The 24,513-nt window shown below is 39.9% G+C and overlaps 1 protein-coding gene and 1 non-coding gene across 2 annotated transcripts; both read right to left on the bottom strand.

The window, feature by feature from the left end:
* Window positions 1-148: 148 nt before the first annotated feature.
* Window positions 149-23,765, bottom strand: TRIM28 (tripartite motif containing 28). The gene is made up of 17 exons (XM_075190170.1): window positions 23,253-23,765; window positions 15,123-15,232; window positions 10,281-10,413; window positions 8,856-8,988; window positions 8,625-8,741; window positions 8,044-8,158; window positions 7,727-7,873; window positions 7,513-7,627; window positions 6,219-6,394; window positions 6,066-6,090; window positions 5,917-5,959; window positions 5,643-5,835; window positions 5,148-5,437; window positions 4,659-4,767; window positions 3,501-3,575; window positions 2,733-2,867; window positions 149-2,249 (listed from the first exon to the last, which is right to left on the bottom strand). Exons 1-17 carry the CDS (start codon window positions 23,524-23,526, stop codon window positions 2,037-2,039), a joined length of 2,403 nt encoding a protein of 800 aa, XP_075046271.1. The 5' UTR covers window positions 23,527-23,765; the 3' UTR covers window positions 149-2,036.
* LOC142108078 (small nucleolar RNA SNORD94) lies at window positions 19,643-19,783 on the bottom strand. The gene has a single exon (XR_012680099.1). It is a non-coding gene; the product is annotated as a small nucleolar RNA SNORD94 (small nucleolar RNA).
* Window positions 23,766-24,513: the final 748 nt, after the last annotated feature.

Below are 24,513 nucleotides of genomic sequence, written 5' to 3'. Positions count from 1 at the left end.
TTAAAATGGCTGGAAAAAAGTATTTGTGCCAAGAGTGATTAAGAAGTCATTTACTATGAAAGCCTTTAACTAATTTATGGATTTCAAATACATCTAAATATGGCAGCAGAGTCTGTAGTGCAGCCATTTTTATAATGAAACCATTGCGTCAAGTTTCAAATGTTTATTTCACATGAAGCACTCTAAGATATACAGGCATTTTGCAAGGAGTGGTAAAAGAAATTGAACTAGGCGCTACTTTTGTGAAAGAAACCATGTTAGCTGATATCATTTTAAAGTGTTGCTTTATTTAATACAAAAAAAAAAAAAAAAAAAACACAAAAAGGGAAAAAGTTGTTTTAACAAATGTTTACTGCTCTTACAAAATGTTCTCACCAGGTATCGCAGTTGATATCTAGGCAAACAGAACAGCACACTGGCTTATGAGTATATATTGTTTTTAAAAGGCTACTACAGTAATATAGGGGGGCATGTCAGACTTTGATTTTAAACAGTACAGCAATGATACAAGAACACCCAAATAAATCCAGGATAATGTCCTCAAAGGATTCCAAACAATGATCTCCGTGGTAATCATTTGAAAGTTATTTTACTTCAAATTTTCTTCAGATATTCCTGGAGCCGGAGGCTCGTTAGCCCAAAAAGGTCACTAAGCATCAATGTTCGTGATGCACTTCTGTATGAGACATGCCAACGCTTCACAAGAGCCAAAACAATCCCCTGCATTTGTATGACCAGTAGAAAGTCCCATAAGCCACAACCTAGCAAGTGTTTTGTATAATAAAACATAAAATAAAAAATAAAAAAATGAACAGGAGGAAAAATGAAGATTAGTGGGGAAGGGGAATAAAGGAAAGTGTGAACCAAGTGGATATTTATATTCATATTACAGTTACTAAAAAATAAAGACTCCCAACCAGTTATCAGGTCTTCTTTAGCTTTTCTGAAAGTTGCAACTATGCAATCTGACTAGAAATCTCAACGGGGAACATTGAGCACAAGAAACGGAAGAGACAGTTCTACTGGGCAGTTTCCGCACCTGACAAGTAGAGAAAATATAGAGCAACGGCACAGCCCACGTGCTTGTGTTTCAACAGTTACATTCTTCTTACAGTACGAGTCATACATTGGGTGTCGGTCTGCCAGTATGTGGGGCCAAATGAAACCACTTTTATCTTGTGGAACACGCTCCTAAATCAACATCACAAAATTGACCTATATGAACGGTCTTCACTGCCAAATTAAGGTATTCTTACAGCAAGAACTATGTAACGTGGCTTTGTATTAAGTAGAAAAACAAATGAAAGCCTTTACATGCCAACAGATTTTTCCAGGGCCCACGTGGTTCAGAAATCTTGGACGGGGGACGGGGGACGGGGGGTCTTGGGGTGAGGGGTGATAAATTTGGTCCTGGTTTAGGCTGCCACATGGAAAGAGTAAAGTTTTGGGCACAAAGAGATTGTTTTCTCCCCTATCCCCAGACGCTGAGGCCAACAGTACTTGTAACTAAATACTGGCCAACCACACACAACTAAGTTTAATTGAAAAATGTTTTTACATAGCACTAATTCTATCCAGGAACCAAGGGATCCACTGAAGAGCACCTCATCAGCATAACGAGACATCATGGGGTCCATGAACAGGTGAATCACCACAACAAACAGCATAAAGTCTGAGCAAAGACCGCTTCGCTGCCGCATCAGTGCCATGAGATCTGCTCTGAGTTTTTCTACACTGCTGAACTGTAACAGGAGTTCTAAAAACAATGAAAAGACTCATTAAGGGGGACACAAGGTTAGTGAATGGAACAAATAAGAACTCCCTATTTCTACATCATTGGCCTCTCCCGAATGTCTTCTCTGCTTAGGACATCCGTTGTTCATCTCCAGTGACAACCTATCACTCATCTATTGAAAGAGGAGGGGGAAAAGGACTATATTAAACCGTCCAGTCATTTGCGCAGTTGTGACTGTGAAAAGAGACTTGCGCATGTCCACTTGAATGAAGATTATCTGGGTACATCCAGCCGGGCTGAGTTAATCCTGTTCAGCGCTGTTTTTGACAGATGATACACTCTCACTCGTTGTGCTCACGGGGGAACTTCTTTGAGTAACACTATCATTTTGTGGCTCCTCTTCCCCCCCAACCTCCCCCAGGAGACACGAGAACTTGCGGTCACCAAACAGAAGGCTGAGTCTTGCCTCAAAGAAAGACTGCAGCTCGATGATGGACTGAACCACAGCTTTCTCCTGTAACAAAAATAAATAAAATAAAAGGCAAACAATGAGCTTCAAAGTTTTTCCACCACACAAGGAAGCTTCCACGTCAGGTCAGCAGTTATGGAAATTGCAGAGAGATATTCCATTCTAATACTAACTGAATAGAAGCCTAAAGGCCTTTAGCTGCAATCTGAATTTGCCTAGAAGACTGCAGTACAAAGGTGAACCAGCAGCAAGACATGTTCCAGATAATCACCGCACAGCAGTCAGAGAAACTCCTCCCAACGTAAATGTAGCTTTCAAAGGATAACTCTGTACATATTAATTCCTAAATAACCAACAGCCAGAGGAATTATCCCATTAATTTCAAGGCTTTGTTTTACTTTAAAAAAAATATATAAATGCCCCCAAACATTTACGTATGGTCCCAAACCAGCCTCAATTATAATTGTCACAGCTAACAATTCATTATACAAAATAATTGTTAGACAAATACAAAAAGTGTTTTCTGACCTCTGCAAACTTGCTGACATTTCTAAACATCAACCATACATCTCGAACAAAATCATCAGGGCTGTTATACGAAGGTAATAACTTCTGCTGTAGTTTGGCGCGAATGAGCGTCAAGTCAGTTAACGGGTCATCCTCCTAGAAACACAAGTTTAGATGTTAAGGCTGTTACAGGGTCATGCACATCTTTAAAACTACATACTTTGAAGCTTAGATATCTTTTTCAAACATAACCAAGCTTCAAACTACTAAGTTTCAGTTCCATGCACATGGATTGTGAGCTTAAACCTGGACCGTTTCCAAGTCCCCTTTGATCCTCCAACTACAGAATTGAAGGTAGATGGGGTGTATCTTAAGGTGATATAGACAGAAAGGTCTGACAAGTATATTCAATATCTCTTAACGCACAAGGCATACTACAAACACTACCATTTTTAATTTACACCTGACCAAGTCGTCACATTTTTAATTCATACAACTTTGATAAACATGCCTTCACTCTACATTAAAATGCTACAAAGTGGCATATATTGAAATACACATTGCCAAGTCAAATGAAATTTATTCCAGTCTAGAAACAAATTGGAATCAAATTATGGGTGCTTATCGATTCCTGCTTGTTGCAGTAGAGATCAAATGTATCCTGCCATTTAAGAAAACTGCCATGTATCCTGCCATGTCAAAACGCTACCAAGAAAACAAAAAAAAGGATTTATACACTATGTAACAATGCTATTTGTGTATGTAACCACTTGGGAAAAATAAACTTACCACTCCGCTGGACAATCTGTGGAAGGGTCGGCAAGGATCGTGGCAAAGTAGTTCCAATAACACACGTTCACATTTCTGATGGGAAAGGGGAGAGATGGGGCAGTGGGAAAAATAAAAGTTAAATAGGAGTAAACTAAATTTCTAAAGCAGTAAAAATAAAGACTACAAACATAATCCACATTTATATACATCAGTGACTAGTTGTTTGAGCAACATGCAGTGTTGAATATTGGACTCTTTGGTGTCTATGAATTGTGTGTTCAGTTTTGTATTTTGCCATTAAGAATATTAGGTATGCATTTAGCCCATATTTGTGCCTGTCATTTTGTTATTAAGTATTTATCATGTTCCACTCCAGATAAATTTTACCCTGGAATTTACCATTCTGCCAGTACCAATATTCTGTCAAATTGATTTTTTTTAACAGACCATATGCATGACAATGTATTAAATCCTGTCTTATTTTGAAAACAGCTACTGCATGTTTACTTATACATTTTTAATTGTTCTAATAAATCAAGAAACATTAAATAAGTGCTAAATACCCATTTCTTCTTTTCTCACTTACTTGAATGCCTTTATAAGCACTAGCACCCCAGCACTTATGACCAATAACCCATCCACCTCCTTTTATTATAAAGGTAGGATAGTGATGTGTTTTTGTTGCCTTCTCTTAATACCACTTTAGTCTACACTTCCACAGGTGGAAAACCTGAAACCTATGGCCTTATCTGTGTGGAGTTTGTATGTTCTCCCTGTGCTTGCGTGGGTTTCCTCCGGGTGCTCCGGTTTCCTCCCACACTTCAAAAACATACTAGTAGGTTAATTGGCTGCTATCAAAATTGACCTTAGTCTCTCTGTCTGTCTGTCTGTGTGTGTGTATGTTAGGCAATTTAGACTGTTAACTCCAATGGGGCAGGGACTGATATGAGTGAGTTCTCTACAGCGCTGCGGAATCAGTGGCGCTATATAAATGGTGATGATGATGATGATGAACCTACAGCATCACATCTGTTCAACATGAAAATACAGCTGAGCAGCTTACACATCGGTGCACCAAACCTGCCACACTACAGTTTTAAAGCTGCAGCCATTTGGGTAATTTGAGAGTTAGCAAAAGACCATTTCTAACAGCTTGGAAACCGAAAGTAAACAAACCTTCTGATCAGTTGCCGAGAGGCTCGTGGTATTCGCACCCGCTGCTGGAACTACCTCGCTCTGATCATTCTTGGAAATGTCCTGACACAGCATACACTTCCACTCTCCGCTAAAAAGAAAAGAAAAAAAGTTGTAGTCTACATCTTGTGACTGTATGAATACGGACAACCTATTTTCTACATTACAAAGAGAATGCATACATATAAATGCATTGCCTTGTACAAAACCTCAAGAGAACTTGGAGTAGACTTAAAGTCCTTAACTTTAATAACCCTACAAGGATGCAACTAAGAATCCTGCTCCGCCTCCCTCTCCAAACATTGCCCTATTGGGAGCGGGCAGGAGTTCAATCAAAATGGGCCATGTCCTATGAACAAGTTATTATGACAAAGATCCATATGATGTTCTAGCTATATTTATAATCAACCTGGGAACCAGAATCCTTGTAGAACCATTAGAGTATAGAAACAATAAGATTAGTTATTGTACCTTGAAATTTCCATGATAGCAGGCAGGTGGCAGTCTCTGTGGAAGCTGGCTTTACACTGGCTGCATGTGAGCAGGACCCCTTCTTTCTGGCACACCTTGCAGCGAGTGACTGTGCCGGTTTCTGGACCAGTACTAGATCCCTGAAAGTCAGAGGAAGCCCCATCACTGGCTGCGCTTGGCGGGCGGATGGCAGGTGGTGCACTTTCCGGCAAGCCATCAGGGCGAACGTATGGTTTTTCCTCCGAAGATTCAATTGTGGGGATACTGATTCCTGTTTCCATGGCTTCCTCCTGCCAGAGAAGACATGGTCTTAGCACTTTAGCATATAACAAACTACCAGGCTTGAAGTCTTTAGGATGTGCATTTGGACATATGTAATAAAACAAACCCAATAGCCACGGTGCCTAAAAAGGTTTTTGGTTGCTGCAAACTTTTGGAATTTCCATAACCCTAAATTGATGCCCTGACCTACACTAACTATTCTCAAAGAGTTACCTTCACAACAGCTTCTCCAGCAGCATTCCCCCTCTCAATCACAATTAAATTATAGTCCTCATTGGTGTTTCCAGGGAAAACTTTAAATACTGGCGGCTGATTGTCCGGATTAAGGTCCACGTCCAATCGTTCTAGGCTGACACGAGGAACTTTCTTCAATAGTTCATTTACATCCCCATCAGAATTGCGTCCTCTTCAAGAGAATACAAATGAAGAGTTAGAGTCCAGATGAGGCATGCAGTATTAGTGAGGTACATTGTATATACCGATATACCTTTTATGGCCAGTTACAGCTTCTAATCCAGAAGATTCACCTTCTGAAAAAAATCAGATCAAATTGTTCATGTCAAAATGTTGGTCTTAAACAGGGCAGTATGAACCAAAATAAAAAAAAAACAAAAAAAAAAAAACCACAACACATACCTGTCCCATCATAGTCATCCATCGGCTGTAAAGAAAGAGAGACTTATTAGTAAATAAAATGTATCCCAAGAGGTAACACTAATGTCATGAAAGGTCTAAACGTGGCCAACAAGAGGAGCACACTGTGACCGCCGGCCGGGCCGCACACTGCACCTGCTGCATGAAGTTTCCGGGACCTCCTGCAGCGGCTCTTCCTTGAGAAGCACCGGGTCTCGATCGGTTCTGTACCAGTGGGTTAAAGTTAGTGAGCGGGGTCAGGACTTGACTTGAGTTTAAAGACGGCGATGCCGAAGACTGCAGAACACCAGTTTTATCAGATATGATTTTACCTGTAATTGAAAAAGAGGAAAAAAAAAAACCAAAACTTTAGCAAGACCATTACACCGAGGTTACTGTATAACCTGTCCAAGAAGGTAAAGGTCGTGTGCACTTCTGTTCACCTGCAGAAACTCAATCGCTGAACACAGCAAAGGCAGAAGCTCAAGATCAAGGGAGAACGCTGGTGCAGTGAAGAGTTTTAGCAATTGCCGCAGGGACAGGTGAATGGCGAGCACGTTTTACTTTCATATTGGCATTAAAACAGAAAACAATTGTGGGCTTTCCTCCAATAACCTGTCACTAACCAAAACCAGAAAGGAAATTGAAATAATGCCTGCGCGCACAAGCCTATACTCAGATGGCCAGGTGATTCTTCTATGCCCACTTATCTGGGCTACGGCATAGAACAGGTTTGCAAACATTCATGCTAAGAACTTGATGGTCTCTTGGGTCACATGCTGTTTGTATTCATTTATGCATTAATACTTAATTTACCTTCTTATTCTACAAGAATATAGGGATGGATAGTAGGGCATACATACAAGTGAAACATCATGAATTCCTAAATCCAAAAATGCAAATTACCCAATTGAAAAGAGCTCCTAGCAAGTTCAAGCAACTGTAAGAAGTTCAGGTGCAAAATTATGATAGCTGCCATTATTTTACCCCCAGAATTAAGTTAAGTCTCCACTCGTCAGCTCAAATAGATTCCCCTGAAAGGGACGGTCCATCTTAAGATTAGCCTGTACATGTCTCACAAATGTTACAGAACATTTTATATTCGTGGTTTCTTTGGGTGCTTTCCAGTCATGTGTTGACCTCACCATGAAGGGTCGCTTATTTTAATAACTCAGGGATATGCTCTGCAGTAGATAAATTTCTATACAGAGTGTATCAAGGTTTTCATTATCTAATAGCTACAAAAAAATAACTGAAAACCATTGATGTAAAGCTATAAAAGGTAAAGTAATATATTCAGTAAAACACACAGAAGGACATAGACCAGTAAATTAGTCATCTTAATGTATATAACACCATCACGACCGCAGGAAACGCTGTGGAGGGTGACTGCACACAAACACTAAGAGGATTTCGGTAGAGGAGTGTGTGTAAGTTCTCAAATTCTTACCGAAGAACTCTGCATGTTTTGTCCAGGTATCAGAATCCCACTGAAACCTTAAATCTCCTAATGGCTCAACAGGGTCAACGACAACTTTCAAAGCACGGTGCAGTTGGAAGTAAATCTAAGACGACAGGGAGCTATTGTTAGTTATGTGAAAGATTTACCCAAAAGTAGGTAAAAAAAACCAAAAAAAACAAAACAAAACTAGAGATGTTTGTACCAGTTTCTTGGAAAGCAGCAAAGCCGTATTATTGTCACTTTCTAGAGCCCAGGTGGCAAAACGGAGAATGTGTTCCTGATGTTTCTGTAGTTTAGTCATAGTCCAGTGCTGCTTCTCCAATTTATCCTGATGTCCTTCGGTCACTTTCTAAACAAATAATAAAAAAAACACAACTTGGATGGTTCTAAATAAAAGGGTATTTGTGGTTAACCTACAAATGAGTGTACAGATTACTATTTATAGCCATAATAGATGGAGGGGATAGGTCTTTACTCCTAACAAATATATTCACAGTAGGATGAACGTATTAGACAAACCTGCATGTCATTTACTAGTAATTTTCCACGCTTGTTAAGCTCCTTCATAATTTGTAGGATCGCCATCTTCACGTCTACTTGTAGTTTCTTCTGGACATCAATCACTTGACGAATCCTGCAAGTCAAGGAGCTCAGATGAAAAAACTTTTACAAGGCTGCAGATACCCATTTAAGGCCTCGTAGACATTTGTTCTCCAATGAAACGCATAACATTGTTAGCAGCATTTTCAGCTTACTATAAGAACCTGATGTGGTCTATAACCTGGAATGCCAACATATCTGTTATGACTATATAACAGTGCAGAGATCAATGCTATGCCGATACCCGTTTAGCAAGTCATCGCAAACCTAAATCCTGGAATTGCTAAAGTTTATATTTTTAATGGTGGACCTTAACATAAAGTAAAGGGCATTAGGATGCAGCACTTTCTCCAACATTGGAAATTATATTAAATCGCCCCGGCCCCCCCTCCCCATTTAAAAATAGAGCAGAAGGAAAATGGACATTCCCAGCGATCAAGAGCTTGAAGCTGACTGTGAACGTATCGCTCACAGAAATATCCCTGAACGCGTCTACTTACGAAGCTCGAACTTCCTTTGTAGATTTCTGTAGGGTAGTATGCTTTTCTCCAAGCCGTTTCACTAGAGCAGAGAGGATTTTACGCTGGTTTTTGACAGCATCCTCCAAAAACTGATACCTGGAAGATTTCCATGAAGAGAGATTTATGTTTAGGTGTCATCTTGATCACAAAAAGAAAATCTAACACTGAATGGGTCAGACTCAAATGTAGAAGAATCATTAATGTAATTACTGATGGTCCTTGTGTCCCTGCAGTTGACAGTCACGGCAGGTCAAAGTGTCACAGGTATCGCAGAACAGCATCATGGGCTCCTGTTTATGTACTGGACAGAAGACTGTATGTTCTGCTTCCTTTTTAGATCCACCTTTAGAAAGAAAAAGAAAATAATTTTTAAAAATCCATTGGCTGTGGATGCATCAATGATACATATGGTGCACAACTGACACCCATTAAATTGTGCAAGTAAACGTAACATGGGTAATTAAAAATAATAGAGTTACTGAGATGAAGATAACTCGCAAAAAGACCTATTGTGTCACTATAAAAGCCTCAGCAATTAGGCCTCGATGACTTCTTGCTCAATTCACACAAAATGCTCTTGCTCAGGCCACAAAGGCTACACAAGGACTATGTAACACTAGCAGCAAGTTACTGATCAGTCTCCAAAAGAGAGGAGCTGCCCTAACAGCTGTGGTCTCCAACAGTATGAACAACTAAGAATCCTGTCATATTGGAAGGAATCAGGCCCAAGAGAGAACAGCAAGAGATGCAGTAATACTCTCACCAGAGTGAACGTACTAGGAACTTAACCCCCAAACTACAATGTACAAGAACTACGTACTAATGCAATTATAAAGCAGTGGTCAGTGTTAAGGCTCAAATGAAACACCAATGTTTCATGAAAGTAGGGTGTTTTTTAAAATATATTACTAGAAACATGTATGGTTTGGTTTACCCATGGGACCATTTAAGGAACAAATGCCCATATTTGTAAACCGCTAACTTACAACCACGGTGCGTAAAATGCACAACACTTTTTGCATAATTCTCTATACATTTTATTTCCGCGTAGCATCATCTAGACTCCAAAGAACACTTACGGCACATTGTAGTTAAATTCTTAGCACTTTATGCCATCTTACAATCAATACAATGGTCTCTAAAAGGGTTATTTAAGGATACCTGTCCCCATAAATAGCATAATCGCAGCGTACACAAGACTGCTTCAGTATCTCACTTATTATGACATATCTCCAAAATGTCAGGAAGATTTTAGTGAACGAACGTTTTTAATTAGAAATAGTCAAAATACAAAGACTTATTTTGGGACCAGACAGATTTGGGCCACAAAGCCACGCCCACAGGTTCAGCTCCCAATGCAATGTCATGTTAAGTCCCAGCACAATAGTAACCTTGCTTGGACTGCTACGAGTCATTGTATCAGCTGGATGAACCAGTGCTATAACAGGCCTCAGGGGGTGATCTAACATACTGCCTCCAGGTCAGACCTATCTTGTAGGGCCCAAATTCAAAGTTTTATCAGACAGAGAAATAGAGTACCCAACAAATGTGAGAGAGAAGTCAATCAAGTGTGGAACGGTCTTTTAATCCAACAAAGGCTGTCAGGCACATTACTACCATCAGGTCATTAATTACCTGTTACTTTGACAGTATGATCCTTTGTGTATTTGACTCGTTGATGGGCTTCAACGCAGGTCTCACAGAGCCACTCTGTGCACTCAATGCAATAACTATTAGCTATAGCGTTGTCCTCACAGCTTGTGCATCGCTGAAAATCAAAATACAAAAAAAAAAAACTATTAACATAAAAACAGGCACAAATAATATTAGAGGGAAAAAAAAGACAGACAAGTTTATAGGCAAATAGACAAATTATTACAGAGAATGAAGACCTTCGCTTCTCATAAGTTTATACTGCAAAGCAAAGAAAAACTACAAAGGCAGACATTGCATATCTTACATACGAAACTTAATGAAGACTGGTGCAGAGGAAAAATGTAATGCTACTACTAACAGCCAGACAGCTTTCATTCTAGCGCACTGGAATAATGGTGGTTAGTGACTGGATGCTATGAGCAGCTCCTTTTTAAGTGCATCAATGTCTAAACACAAGAACTAAAGTCTATTAGCAACACTCCACAATCTTTTTTCATTTCTGAAGAACTGAATTTTAATACAATACCATCACTACACAATGAAGGTAAACCTGATTATTCATGATTATAAAGTGATCACATCACACTTTGGAGTGTATGACAGTTGTAGACTTCAGTCACAAGATTATAATACACTTCAATCATTTCCTTCGGATGAATGATTCAATAATTTTTGGTAGAAAGCAATCTATTTCACCTTCCACATTTCATTGTTCTAGATCATTTGTCAACCAAATACTTATTCTTTAACAATTTTAAGAAAAGAAAATTTATCACATTGTAAATTGTGTAGCCAACCGTAGATTTTGAACACTCCATAATTCTTAAAATAATTGTGCAAATCTCCAAAGGATTACCATCTACTGCTAAAGTTACTTGTTTTATCAGAGGAGACTGAAAAATGACAAGTCACAAGACTCGCTCCCCTCACCCATTTCATGCCACCGATTACCTAAAATCTATAGAGAACTCCAATTGATTTATATTCCTACAAAACCCAGCTAGTGCTCAAGAATCTATTGTCTTTAAAAAATAGTTTATATTTATGTTTCACATCCAATATAGCGAAAAATAAAACAATTCTTAGTTTAGAACTTTAAAGGGAGATCTGAGAAAGTGTTTACCAATAAACTTCTTAAACAAGTTGATACAAATAGTTGACACCAAGAGAATGGAAGGTAAATATCCCGTTCTCTATTTGTCACATTAACAAGGAAAGGCAGTGATTTAGAGCAGTGTTTGAATACCCAATTCCTATCCAGGATGCTTCTAGAATTTTTTGTTTAAAGGACACTATTTCCAGTTGCCCATCCTCCTGTATTTCTGTACTTATGGCTCTAAATAGGAAATAATGAGTTCTAACAGGGTAGAATATAAGTTACTCCTTTAAGCTTTTTGTTTTATATTTAATGTATGGGCGTTTCTATTATATTAAAGCATATGCCAATTAAATACTGCATTATGCTTAAGTTCCTCTCTCTGATGATCTGTATCCCTTCGAACCACAGACCTGACATTGTGACACATGCATTCAAGGAACTCCAGCTTCTACAAAGCCGCCCACGTTTTATAGGCAGGAATGAAAAAAATACCTCAAAAAATGTTATACTACACTCTTAGTGCCTCTTCATTTGCTTTTCTTACACGAGAGATAGATAGATATATTTATATTATTGCTCAGACCATTTAGTCATGATGACTGCACATAAGCAGAGCAGCACCAGAATATTCATACTGATAGCAACATTATACTATGTTATTGCAATCTTATTTATTTTGTATAATATTTTCTGTTAAGCAACTTGTGTATATATTTTGAGCTGCAGCAGTAAGTTTATATTTTTCATAAAAAAAACAAAAAAATATGCAGAAAGTTCTCTTTGGGAGACAAATAGCAGGATTCTGTACGTGTGCCCACTGCCATATCTGTAAAGGAGTGCAAAGCCCCTCTACCAGACAGAAACCAGTCAAATACTCTCAATTTAATGGAAATTAAAAACACAGCTAACCCCTCCCTTACACACTATGGTATTATAAGGAGACTGCCTACCTTACCTTGTTTGAAAATAAAATTAATAAAATTTGAATAAATTCTCCACTGGATTAATTGCATTTTTTAATCTAGAAGGTATTTTCTTATTGTTATATAGCAAGGTCATGGAAACGAGTTATACTGGTTGAACTGTGTTGCAGTTTGTAATACAGTCTTTTAGACTGAAAGACTTTCATTAATGACGGTAAATATTAACCTTGGATCACATATAAACTCTAAACATTAGGAAAACTAGGATATATATCACATTACAAGTGTACAGTGAAGTAGGGTACAAGAAGCAGGGAGGGGGGAGGCTATTTGGCTTTATCCAGCAACAAGACAGTGAGGCCAAGTTATTGCTATGAAAAACATATCAATTATCATTCTATTCTGCTCTAAATCAAATGTACATAAATATACTTAAATTCCATTAATCGTCAAAAGTTTTTGGGCTAGCATCTTACCTTGAAGGGAGGATACTAAAATAAATATATATATATATATATATATATATATATATATATATATATATATATATATATATATATATATATATATATATATATATATATATATATATATATATATAAACAGGGATACTCTGCACTCTCCAAACACATAGTTAATGCTATACCAAGTACTGTTCTATATTAAAAACAGGGAATGTTAGTTATATGGTCACTAAAACTCCTTAGTGACTTCCAATACCCTTAGATTTCACCTTAGGGCTGCATTATACTATAAGATTTACTTTCCATTCAGGCTTCCAAAAAAAAAAAAAAAAAAAAAAAAGCCTAACTGCAAGGTACTGGTATTGAAGACACCACTCATTTGTTAAAACTTTCTACATCTCTACCTTGGGTACAATGCAAGTCTGCAGTTGAGGGCTGCACTATTAACTAAAGTAACTAATGCTGAGTGAGCGTTTAATATTCAATTACAGATTTCTCAATAAAACTACCAAACACATACTGGGGCATAGCAATTCGCCGATCTGTATGACCCACTGCCTCGGCTGTATACAATAGGTGTAGTACACACAGCTCAGAGACTAAGACAATGGTGGCATTTCTACAAATATTTTCCACGCATGTTAGTAATTTGATTTGAATAAGCCCTGAAATGCAACGTGCGAGTAAACCATTACATGTGTAAGGCAGCGTTTCCCAAACTCAGTCCTCAGGGACCCCTAACAGTGCAGGTTTTCCATATCTCCTTGCTGGAGCACAGGTGTAATCATTACTGACTGACACATTGTAACAGATCCACAGGTGGTGTAATTACAATGTGTCAGTCAGTAATGAATACACCTGTGCTCCAGCACAAGGAGATATGGAAAACCTGCACTGTTAGGGCTCCCTGAGGACTGAGTTTGGGAAACACTGGTGTAAGGTGATCTTAAAGCAAACCCATTTCAGCCTACAGTCTCAATGTATGAAAGGAGCCAACAGTACAAATAGAACATTTTAGAGGCAATTTTTTGGGGAAATTTAAGATTTGTTAAAATGTCACTTAAACACCAGTAGGATGTGTGAACTTCACATACATAAGAGGTATATTTGACACTACAATCTCCCTCATTAGTTTGGCAGAAGCCAGACAGCACTACTCAGATGTGAGGAGCAGAGTCTCCAACAGCACAGACAGACTTCCTGCTGCCTCCATTCCCCTCCTCACATCATGTCACTGCCCCTGTCCTCCCTAACATAACACCAGTGGACAGATCATTGCCTCCCACATGATCTCCTACAGCTATCACCATTCCCATGACCTGCCTGTGAAAATAACCACCTGTAGCCACTCGCTTTAAAACTGAGTCAGTAAAGGCAGATAAATCATTGGTGCCTTAGAAAGTAATAGTCAGTGTTCACAGGATTTTAAGACTACACACGACTGAAAGATAACAACCGATCATTAACACGATCGCTGTGCTATATCTAAATATTGCTAACTACACCAATGATCTACTCCTGCATAGGAAACAATTTCTATGTAGAGTTACTGCTGCATGGGCAGCACGGTGGCTTAGTGGTTAGCAGCTCTGCCTCATAGCGCTTGGCTGACCAAGCCCTTATCTGTGTGGAGTTTGTATGCCCCCCTCCCCGTTTGTGAGGGTTTCCTCCCACCCTCCAAAAACATACTAGTAGGTTAATTGCTGCTATCAAATTGACACGTGCGCGTGTGTCCGTCTGTGTTAGGGAATATAAACTAAGCGCCATTGGGGCAGGTAATGATGTGCGTGACAAATATCCTCTGTATAGTGCTGCGGAAATTTAGTGGCGCTATAAAAATAAATGATGGCTCACACATCAGTGAAAAGAGCTCAGCTGGCTGGCATACTACTGTACACGGGAACTTGGATAGACAGGGAGAAAAAAATATTTCAAACAGAGGTAGTGTAGTGTTCAATTACCTTAGCCGAGGTCTGTTGAGCTACACGGTTATGAAAGTATAGGAAACAGCGCAGTAGGAGTACTGCAAGAAAAATATTTCTTCAAAATGTCATCACAGAAACGGGAAAGTAAAAGATGTATTCAGTCACATCTGCAAAAAGTGGACCTGTTACCAACAACAAAGTGGAGGCTTTCATATTTGGCTGAACGTGGCCTATCAATTCATTCATTAAGAGTACCTCATGAATATTAGTCAGACAGTACCTTAATGATGTCTCTGGTTCTTAGTAAATTGATAAGCTGCATATTGCTTCAATTCCCATTGTATGTGTAAGTGACAGGTCCATTTAAGCAGACACTGCAGCCGTTTAACAAGTTGCCACAAGAATCTTACCTGAATTGTCTCAGTCACTTGTTCAGACGAGGAGTCCTCTCTAAGAAAGTAGTTCTCAACAATATCCTTCTGAAAGCACTGGTTCTTACACACCGGACAATTGACCATAGCTGAAAATACAAAGTATTCAGTCAACACAAGTGTATAGTTAAGTTTAGAGCATTCCATATTTTGGTAAAAACACTGGTCTCAAAGAAGCACAGCATTAAATTATATATCCAGAGCAAAAGGTTAAGATGAATGTTTCTCAGTCTTGAATCACAAAAACCATTATACGAGAAAAGGTCCACTTAGAAACAGACTGTTTACGGAATACATTTACATTAAGAGAAGAAAAATGGATATGTCAAAAAAAGGTAAATGAAAGATATAAGCTGACGCTATGAAAGGGTGCTGTCGAATACTTAAGACAGTAATAGCTCTGAAAATTTTGTAGCATGCAACCGCACTGCAATATCATTAGAGATCACTGACTTTTCTTACCAATTTTTTCCTACTGGTAAAAACTACTTCTGACACTCAGTCATTCAAATGCTATTGTGATCTAATAAAATATTGCCTGCATCCAAAACCTAACCAACCACATGAACCTTCACTGACCCATTCCCAGCCAATGACACCCCTGTTTTAGGCTAGGGGGCTGCAGTGTCCAATGAAATGACTAACAGTAAATGTGTGTAGGAAAGTATGTCCTTCCACAATTACAAGTTTATTCCCAAATAGCTTCGGTTCTGACACAAACCTGGAACTTTCACATGTATTTGTGAATATTAGTAGCTCTTATTATACACCGTGTTTTAATGGCCTTTTTAATGGCCCTTAATGACAGGCATTTAACCACTGACTTGTTTGCTCTCAATGCAGGCAAAAAGCAAGCAACCACATAGAAAAATAAAATGCATTCTAGTCCGTGTTTATGTGCCTTTGGGCTGTATATTTGGGGTTGTGCGCAGCACATTTTTTGGTTATTGCTCCATTTTAGGGCTTTCAAACTAAATCAGACTTCAAATAAGGCCTCATTTCACTATGGATGGTCTAAATACCCATAAGAAAGCAAAGAGCAGCGTTATACTGCATTTTTCCCTGTTAAGGGATCATTCATTTCGATTTGTATGTGCGCTACATGTAGAAACCCCACTGAAATAAATGGAGCTTCCCATCATTGTTAAATGTCTTTCCCCACATCAATATAGATTTAATTAGTCTTTAGTTGGGGATGTAGCAGAGTCTCAGACTCCACTCTGGCAAGACATCAATAATCACTTTGAATCTAGAGTGGAAACAAATGCTTATTGGATGAGGCGAAACAAAATCAATTTGGTTCAGTCATTCAGCGCAGGGCACGTAAAAGTGCAGGTCATATGGTCTACTATGGAGTTTTATTTTTAATGGTGTTGACTGCAAAGAACACTTCCCCTTTACTTAAGAGAAGATCCCATTGAGATATTCAAATTATATTCTTAACGATTTGGCAAACAATGGTTTGCAGAGTTTATTTCAATAAAAGCTGATTTAACAATCATGTGGGAGGTTTTTGTTTAGTTTTTACTATTTTAGCACAATAAAGTGTCATTATACCAAGGTCCCAATATTCCTCATCACCTCAACAAAATAAATGCGTTATCGAAATGAATGTCAAAAGCGCCTTACCACGTGTTATGGACACATTTGCAAAAGTATGACAACAACCCACGGCTTTATACAACATGTCAAATGCTTATCAAACGCACGTGTAAATGCATATTAGATCTAATGTGTTAAGAGTTGTTTGCATTTGTGCATATGCTGCTCGTCGTGCTGTATAGGCTCTAAGGTATGTGCAGATATATACTGAACCAGCACTACAGTCCATACACCAGTCACTCCCTCCTGTGACTAAATACCCCTTGCTGCCCCATATACAGACTGACTTGTCACTCACCCCAGTGATGTAGCAATAGAGGGATTGCATTCACACTTTTGCAAATGTGTCAAAAACGCAAATGGCATGGAAATTCTTACATTCATTTCATTAGTATTTATTTTGCCGGGATCATTAGTAATAGTGACTCCTGGAGTGGCAACTTTGCCTCCTACCCACAGACTACAGGTAAACAAACTTTAATTGAAATCAAACGTCCACTAACCCCTCGGGTACAATATCCATCTCTAGTCTCCAAAATGCTGCATGGGCTCAGGGATGACTCTCTTTCCTGATCTTTGTCAGGATAGTGGCACTAGTGCAACCTGTAAAGTAGTAGTAAAACGTCATAATTCAGGAGCTCCAGGAGGAAGGCCATGTTGGCAAATGGCTGATTGTTGGGCGTTAGTAGGTGGAGACAAATGATGAGGGAGGCTAAAGTGTTTAGCTGTGCCACACACTCACCCAAACCAATACTGTACCTCACTAGCATGTGGTACAACTGCTGGCACTATGGCCAATGAAGCCCTTCTTGAACATTTACAAAGGTCTTAATGTAATAAATCTCAATTTAAACTATTTCCTTTCGGTACAAGTCATTCAACACACATGAAAATATATTGCAGTCAGACACCACCTCTCAGTGAATAGAGTATGTCCTCTTGGTGGTAGAAGTGGGATGCAAATGGCTGGAGCAAGAATTTTTCCACTGTAAAATTAGACCTTCAATGTGTGTGGTCAAAAACAAAAATGAAGGGAAAGAAGCCTTCCATGAACATGAGAGCTGCTATTCAGTGATCTGGTTGAATGGTTAAACTGCCCAGTAGCTCAAGCATCAGATACATTGTTGATTTGGCCTCATAAATGGAAGACCATAAATAGCCTGAACAAGGTCTGTAGATGTAGAATTAATGGAATACCAGGGACATTGTGTTTTAGCTGAGGCTTGGAGAGACATGCTACATATAGGCCATTTATGTTTCTCAGAACAAGTAATAAGATTACTATTTAGTTTGGGGACACACAAGGACAGCAAAAAAAAAGGAGGATGTGCAGGTGTTTGGTGCTACAGCTTGTCGGAATACACAGAACGATAACTCCTGTTCAAACCATGTTTACATACATTTGTTTATGAGAATCTCGTTATAATGCAGCAAATGCCAAATACCTTTACATTTAATACATGTGGCTGTTTTCCTGGGACTTTGTCGAATTACTAAGAAAATAAAATTAATTAAGCAACTTCCACTTCTGTATATTGCTTGTTACTTTGTCAAATTAATAAGGCTCACCAGCAGAGGGTCGTGAGAGCAGGAGGACCAATCACAAGCTCACGTGCAACTTCTAATTGGTACTCCCACCCCTTGCTTTTCAGCCATGTCTGAGAAACAGCTAGAAGTAGAGGGCTCCTTTTCCTAGGTGGTAGTGCAGTTTTGAACAGGCATAACTTGCAGATCTCACACTAAAACCATTGGATTGAACAGTTAAGCTAGGTACACACTACAGGCTTTTCAGCAGATTATTGGGCCAATCACATAATAAATGACCATTCAGACTGATATCGCATTAGTGTGTACGCTCCAACGATCATGTTTTATCACTCCAAAGCACATCGTATTGTTTGATCTTTAAAACAAACTAAAAATCTAGCTCAATGATGGAACAAAGTTGTTTCCAATCTTGCAGTGTGTAAGCACTCATGACCAGCAGTGTCCATAGATCTCTATGGAGTGTGCAAAGTCACAATCTTTTCAGCCGATGGTTATGACAGATGAAGAGCACAAGTCTAAAGGCAAATAGTGTAAAACATGTACAGTGTGTGTACAAATGAATGTGCATGCTGATCAGAACTTTTTTTCCCATCCTTGGTATAATCATTAACTATAATGCATGAGGAGAAAATTTCTGTAGTGTGTACCCAGCCCTAGCAAAGTGAGATTCATTTGGTACTTGTTTCTGTAAAATATCATGGAGCTGCCTAAAGAATTATGTTTAATCAGATAAGTTATCTTATGTGTAGAAGAGATAAACCATTCTAACAAGTACAATGAGATCCATTCTATGTTCCTAATAGATCCACTAAAAACTAGGGAGAAAAGAGGTGAAAATCTACTGTAGTCTGACTTTGTGCCACTTAAATTCAAGAAAGTTGAGTTTATATTCTGATAAGATGATAACCAAGAAAAGAATGTACAGGTGTTGTCAGCAAAATCTTATTGTATACACGTGTTTTTTTCTATGGTTTCAAGCTAGAAATACATTTAATTTCACATAGGGGAGTACACTCCATGTACACGTGTCCTGTAACTTACATGGTGAATCTGATAGGCCAAATCTCCCTAGCACAAACCTGATTTCTAAACGAACTTGACTCATTATCACTTTATAGAAGCATATTGTCTTTTTCCACATTGCATAGTAGTCATGTGGTCAAAACATTACAAATTATGCAAAATCAACATGAATAAAAGTTAAAAACTAACAAAGCCTGATTGGTGACTAGAGTATCACAGCCTGGCTTAGCCTTTGCTAAAAGTGCTAATTAATTCTATAAAAGATTGCCATTACTCAAAAATGCTTAAACTACAGACATTTGAGGGAAGTATTTAAAAAGATTGATGTGGCTCAGTTGTGCAGCAATATCATACAGGCCGGTTCCAAGCAGCCAACTACATGTTAGCCATCTTAGATAACCCAGACCTGCATTCGGCTCCCATGATCAAGCCGAGGTCCGTACCCCTGCGCAACTCATCATTGCCACAATGTCAACGGAAATTTCTTTTAAATACTAAAAGGTTTCATTTTTTCATTGAAAAACAAAAAACAATACTTTATTTAAAGTCTTCCCTTTCAATGGACCCATATGTACATTACCAAAGGTCACAGACAACTATTTGAAATTATATTTTTTAAAAAAAAATGAAAGCAGAATCAAGTTTGTTTAGAATGGTCTTGTGTGCATTTCTAGGGGAAAGTTTGCATTAGGCAGCAAAGTAAAACCTTACTACAAAACTCTGCAGAACATGTTCACCCTTAAATCAATAACAAGTTATAATTTTACTCTAATTGTACACCACAACATTGGGAAAACCATGCAAGAAATAATTCACAACAATATTTAAGTTAAATTGTGGAAATTGGAAGGTCAAAGAAAAAAAAAAAAAAAAAAAAAAAGAAGTAGTCACCCTCAGTGATTTTAACCTGCAAGATATAAAGTTTAAACAATGAAACTAGTGGTTTGGTTAAACAAAGCAGTTTTTCTTCTCTATTCTAACTGTACAATTAACTACCTTGTAAAGGTGATAGGAAAACCAACTAGATGGATAGTAATAAAATCTTCAGCATTCTGTGAGATTATATGTAATCCACAAATAAGGGAAGCATTTATCGAACAGCAATTAAAATTAAGTAATACCCCATTCATACTGCACCAAAATCCCGGGTTTTTGCCGGGCCGAGCTCAAACGACCCGGGTCTTGGTGCAGTATGAATGGTACAAGTCAAAAATCCCGGGTCTAAAAACCCGGGTCTTCAACCCGGGATTTATCGAGGGGTAATTCCCGGGTCGCCTGCACTATGAATGGTGCAACCCGGGTTTTTCAACCCGGGTTGCACAGAAAACAAGCTGATTGGCTGTCTGCCTGTCTCTGGAGATTGATGTCATCAGTGGGAGCCACTCCAGGGGTCCACGACACTGCGGGCATGGGTTTGATTTAGCCTTATCTGTGTGGAGTTTCAATTCGGAATTAGGCATTTCTCATTCATTTTATGCTTGCCAAAAAGAGGCCATTAATTTTCCATCTAGAAGTCTAGTCTTTTGGGGTAATCATTGAAATATGCAATGCCTAGCTTTAAAAGCTCCTACAACCTTCCCTTAAATATACGTTTCCCAGTCTCTTTATGCCTTTCAGAAAGCCCTCCTAGACTAGTACGACTAAATATATAAGCCAACTGGAGGTATCCTTTATTCATTATTGTATTATATTGTGTATCACCATTTTTCAGCCAATGAAAAGTGCTCTGGTGATGACTCCCACAAATTGCCGGGGCACAGACTTGTGCAGTATGAATGGGGTCAACCCGGGAAATTCCTTGGTCCGAGGTGCAGTATGAATGGTGTTTCTGAGCTGGAACGCCCCAAGCCCCTGCAAAAACCCGGCTTCAAAAACCCGGGATATTGCTGGGGCGGCAGTATGAAAGTGGTATTAGTGAGTTCAAACAGGTTAGAGGTGCTGAAGCATATAGAGAATTCTATAAAAAGGAAAGCAGGTCAGCAAAGATTGCAGGTAAAAGACATTGCCAAAGTCAGCAAAGCATATAAATAGCAAGAAATATACAGGTAATATTGCACTACTAAATGGAAAAATACAAAAAATTACAGACAAAATAAATCTGATCTTTTAAAGCTGTATCACCTAAGCAGATAAGGGATGTTTGTGCGAGCAGGACCACCAAGTTGAAACTGCAATTGCAGCTCCTGATTAGACCTCCTGTTCACACCCCCACGATTTTCAGCAGACGCTGTCAGATGAACAAGAGGGCCCCTAGAAAAATGGCTGAATGGAGTGACCCTAAGCAGGAGGGCACATTAGTAATTGGGGGTAATGCAACTTTAAATAAGTATTTTAAATCTAAGTATCTCTAGGACTGGAGGAAAAAGCATGTACATGGGTGGATAACCAGTTACAGAACATACTCTAACTTAAGTGATTAGCGATGTACCAGTAATCAATATTGAGCCCCACTCTTCTCAACCCTTTTATTAATGACCTTAAAGATGGTCTATAGTTTAAAGGTATCAGTATTTGCTAACTCTAAGCCATGTAGGGTTATCAACACAGAGCAGAATAGTCACTCGCTTGCTACATAATGAATTAAAAATGACAAACTTGGCCAGGAGACTATGGAAGGAATAGATGTAAATCTAACGAAAATCTCAGATTGTTGAAAAAAAGGACCAGAAAAGTTATCTGAACTGCTAATTTCACTAACTCTTTATTCTATTGCCTATGCATATCCAAATCTTAACAGATGGCAAAAAAGAAGTTAAGTGAGCAAGGTTAACGCTATACATACAACAATGTTCTACAAAAGTAGAACAAACAGTAAATAGCACAGTCTCAAGAGGCTCAAAGGACCATCACTCTTAACACCATCTGGAACTTTACTTAATCTCTTAACATACTGCCATTGTACATGTCTAGCAGACACAAATGGGCATTAATACCTGCTGCTGCACCTAGAAGGCACCAAGGATACCAAACCTTACAGATTGGCAGGGGGTCAGCACTTTGTGACAGCTTGACTCTCCGGTCATAAAGGACCAAGAACAAAAGTGACAATTCCTAGAGATGCGACTTGTGTAAATTCAAATCACAGTTAACACCTATAAAATATGTAATCAAATATAAGAAAGTGCTCTTTGGAAGTTACAGCTATCACCTTTATAAATTAAACTTATGTCCAGCAAAGTCAAGGCAACATTGTTTCAACCATTATGGTGCAAACTACAGCTGTTCATACATGGACCACACTGATTTTCCAACAATCACTAACTATATCCTTAGGGAACAGTGTAATGAACATCTAGTAACAGAACTCTGATTAGAGAGCATGCACAGGAAGCCCACAAACCCCCAAGTTGTAGTGAAACACCAATACCAGTAATGCAGCATGCTGAGACTTGTAGTTCAGCAGGAGAGCCATATGTTGCTTGCATCTGCACTGGAAGCCTAACAGCATGCTGAGACTTGTGGTCCCACAAAACCTGGAGAGCCACAGATGGCTTACTGCTGCACTACAGGGCAGAACGCAGGGCAGTAACCAGCAGGTGGTGGTGTGATCTAGAGGGGCAGAGGGGGCCGGCTGTGTGGGCCTGGCCCCCGGAAGACACGCTGCTCTTTGTTCTGCAGCCCGGGCCTCGTGGGCCTGTAGATGGGAGGGAGGCCTGGGGGGGGGGGAGCTGAGAGTATAGTGGGGGGGGAGCTGGCGATACAGGGGAGGCCTGGGAGGGGGGAAGCTGAGGGTATAGTGGGGGGAGCTGGCGGTATAGGGGAGGCCTGGGAGGGGGGGAGCCGAGGGTATAGCGGGGGGGAGCTGGCGGTATAGGGGAGGCCGGGGAACTGGGGGTATAGGGGAGGCCGGGGAGCTGGGGGTATAGGGGAGGCCGGGGAGCTGGCGGTATGAGGGGGCCGGGACACTGCTCGCACCGTTATGGCGGGAGATCTTACCAGAGTCGGGCTCCGTGCTGGCCTCGGCGGCCTCGGGGCTCAGGCAGGTCTGACACACGGAGTGCAGGCAGGGCAGCAGCTGCGGCAGCCGGTCCGTGCTCAGCCGGCTCTTACACACGCTGCAGTTCTCCAGCAGCTCCTGGCCCTCGCCGGCCGCCTCCCCGCCGTTATCCCCGTTGTTGTTGTTGCTGGTGGCGGCGGGAGCAGCCGCAGCGGCGGCGGCGGTGGTCGTGGTGGCGCTGGCCGCGCTCCTCTTCTCACGTGTGGCCGACATGTTCTCTCGGTGCGGCTCCGGGACAGCAGGGAGGAGGGGGAGGGTCGGCGGTTTCACCTCAGCCGGGTGCTGGCGGATGGATACGCACGCGGTCCTAGCGGCGGTTTCCCCTCAGCCGGGTGCTGGCGGATGGATACGCACGCGGTCCTAGCGGCGGTTTCCCCTCAGCCGGGTGCTGGCGGATGGATACGCACGCGGTTTCTCAACGCAGCGCGGCAACAAAAAAAAAACAAAAAAAAACCCAGCGGCAGAACAATCAATTAAAAGAGTGCGTGCCCTCCAAGCGCGCTGACGTCAGGTGGGGGCGTGGCCTTCTCCAATGGCGCCATGTGTCGATGGAGTAACTGGTTTTAACCTAGGTGCCCGGCGCTACATTTTTTCTTCTCTTAACTCCCTCCGCGCTACAGAGGGGGCGGATCACTCCATTCAGGAGAGGGGTACACTCATGTCCCCTGACTGATATGTGACAAATAGTAATAAGAAAGTACACAAATTATGTAAATGTTATTCCCAAATTTTCGAATTTTATTAAAGGACATTGCTAATTTTATATATATATATATATATATATATATATATGTATATATATCTATCATATAAGGATGTTCTCTACTACAGGATAGATGTGCACTATTATATTTTTTCAAACTACTAACCTTTGTTTTATAAGAACAAAATTAATATTTTCAGTGGAAGAATAGATTCTAATTAATTTCACCTATATTGATGAAATATTAGCACTTAAGTAATAATAACTTTATGTGAGTATATTCCTTTTTTTGCTACATGATATCTAAATATGCTCTGAAACTCCTCCGTATGCCACAAGGACATCCCCACATATCTCCCTATGTCACTCCCTCTCCACGTGCCACTCACACTTCCCCCAAATGTCCAAAAATATATATTTATAGCTGGAGCCCACAGACGAAGGAGGTTGTAGTGCAGAATACACTGCACTCCCTCGTCCTTTAATTGGATGTACTG

This window comes from Mixophyes fleayi, chromosome 11, assembly GCF_038048845.1.
Source record: "Mixophyes fleayi isolate aMixFle1 chromosome 11, aMixFle1.hap1, whole genome shotgun sequence".
In the NCBI taxonomy this organism is placed as follows: domain Eukaryota; kingdom Metazoa; phylum Chordata; class Amphibia; order Anura; family Limnodynastidae; genus Mixophyes; species Mixophyes fleayi.
The sequence above is the reverse complement of the archived record's forward strand: the minus strand, read 5'-3'. Positions and strand labels throughout refer to the sequence as shown.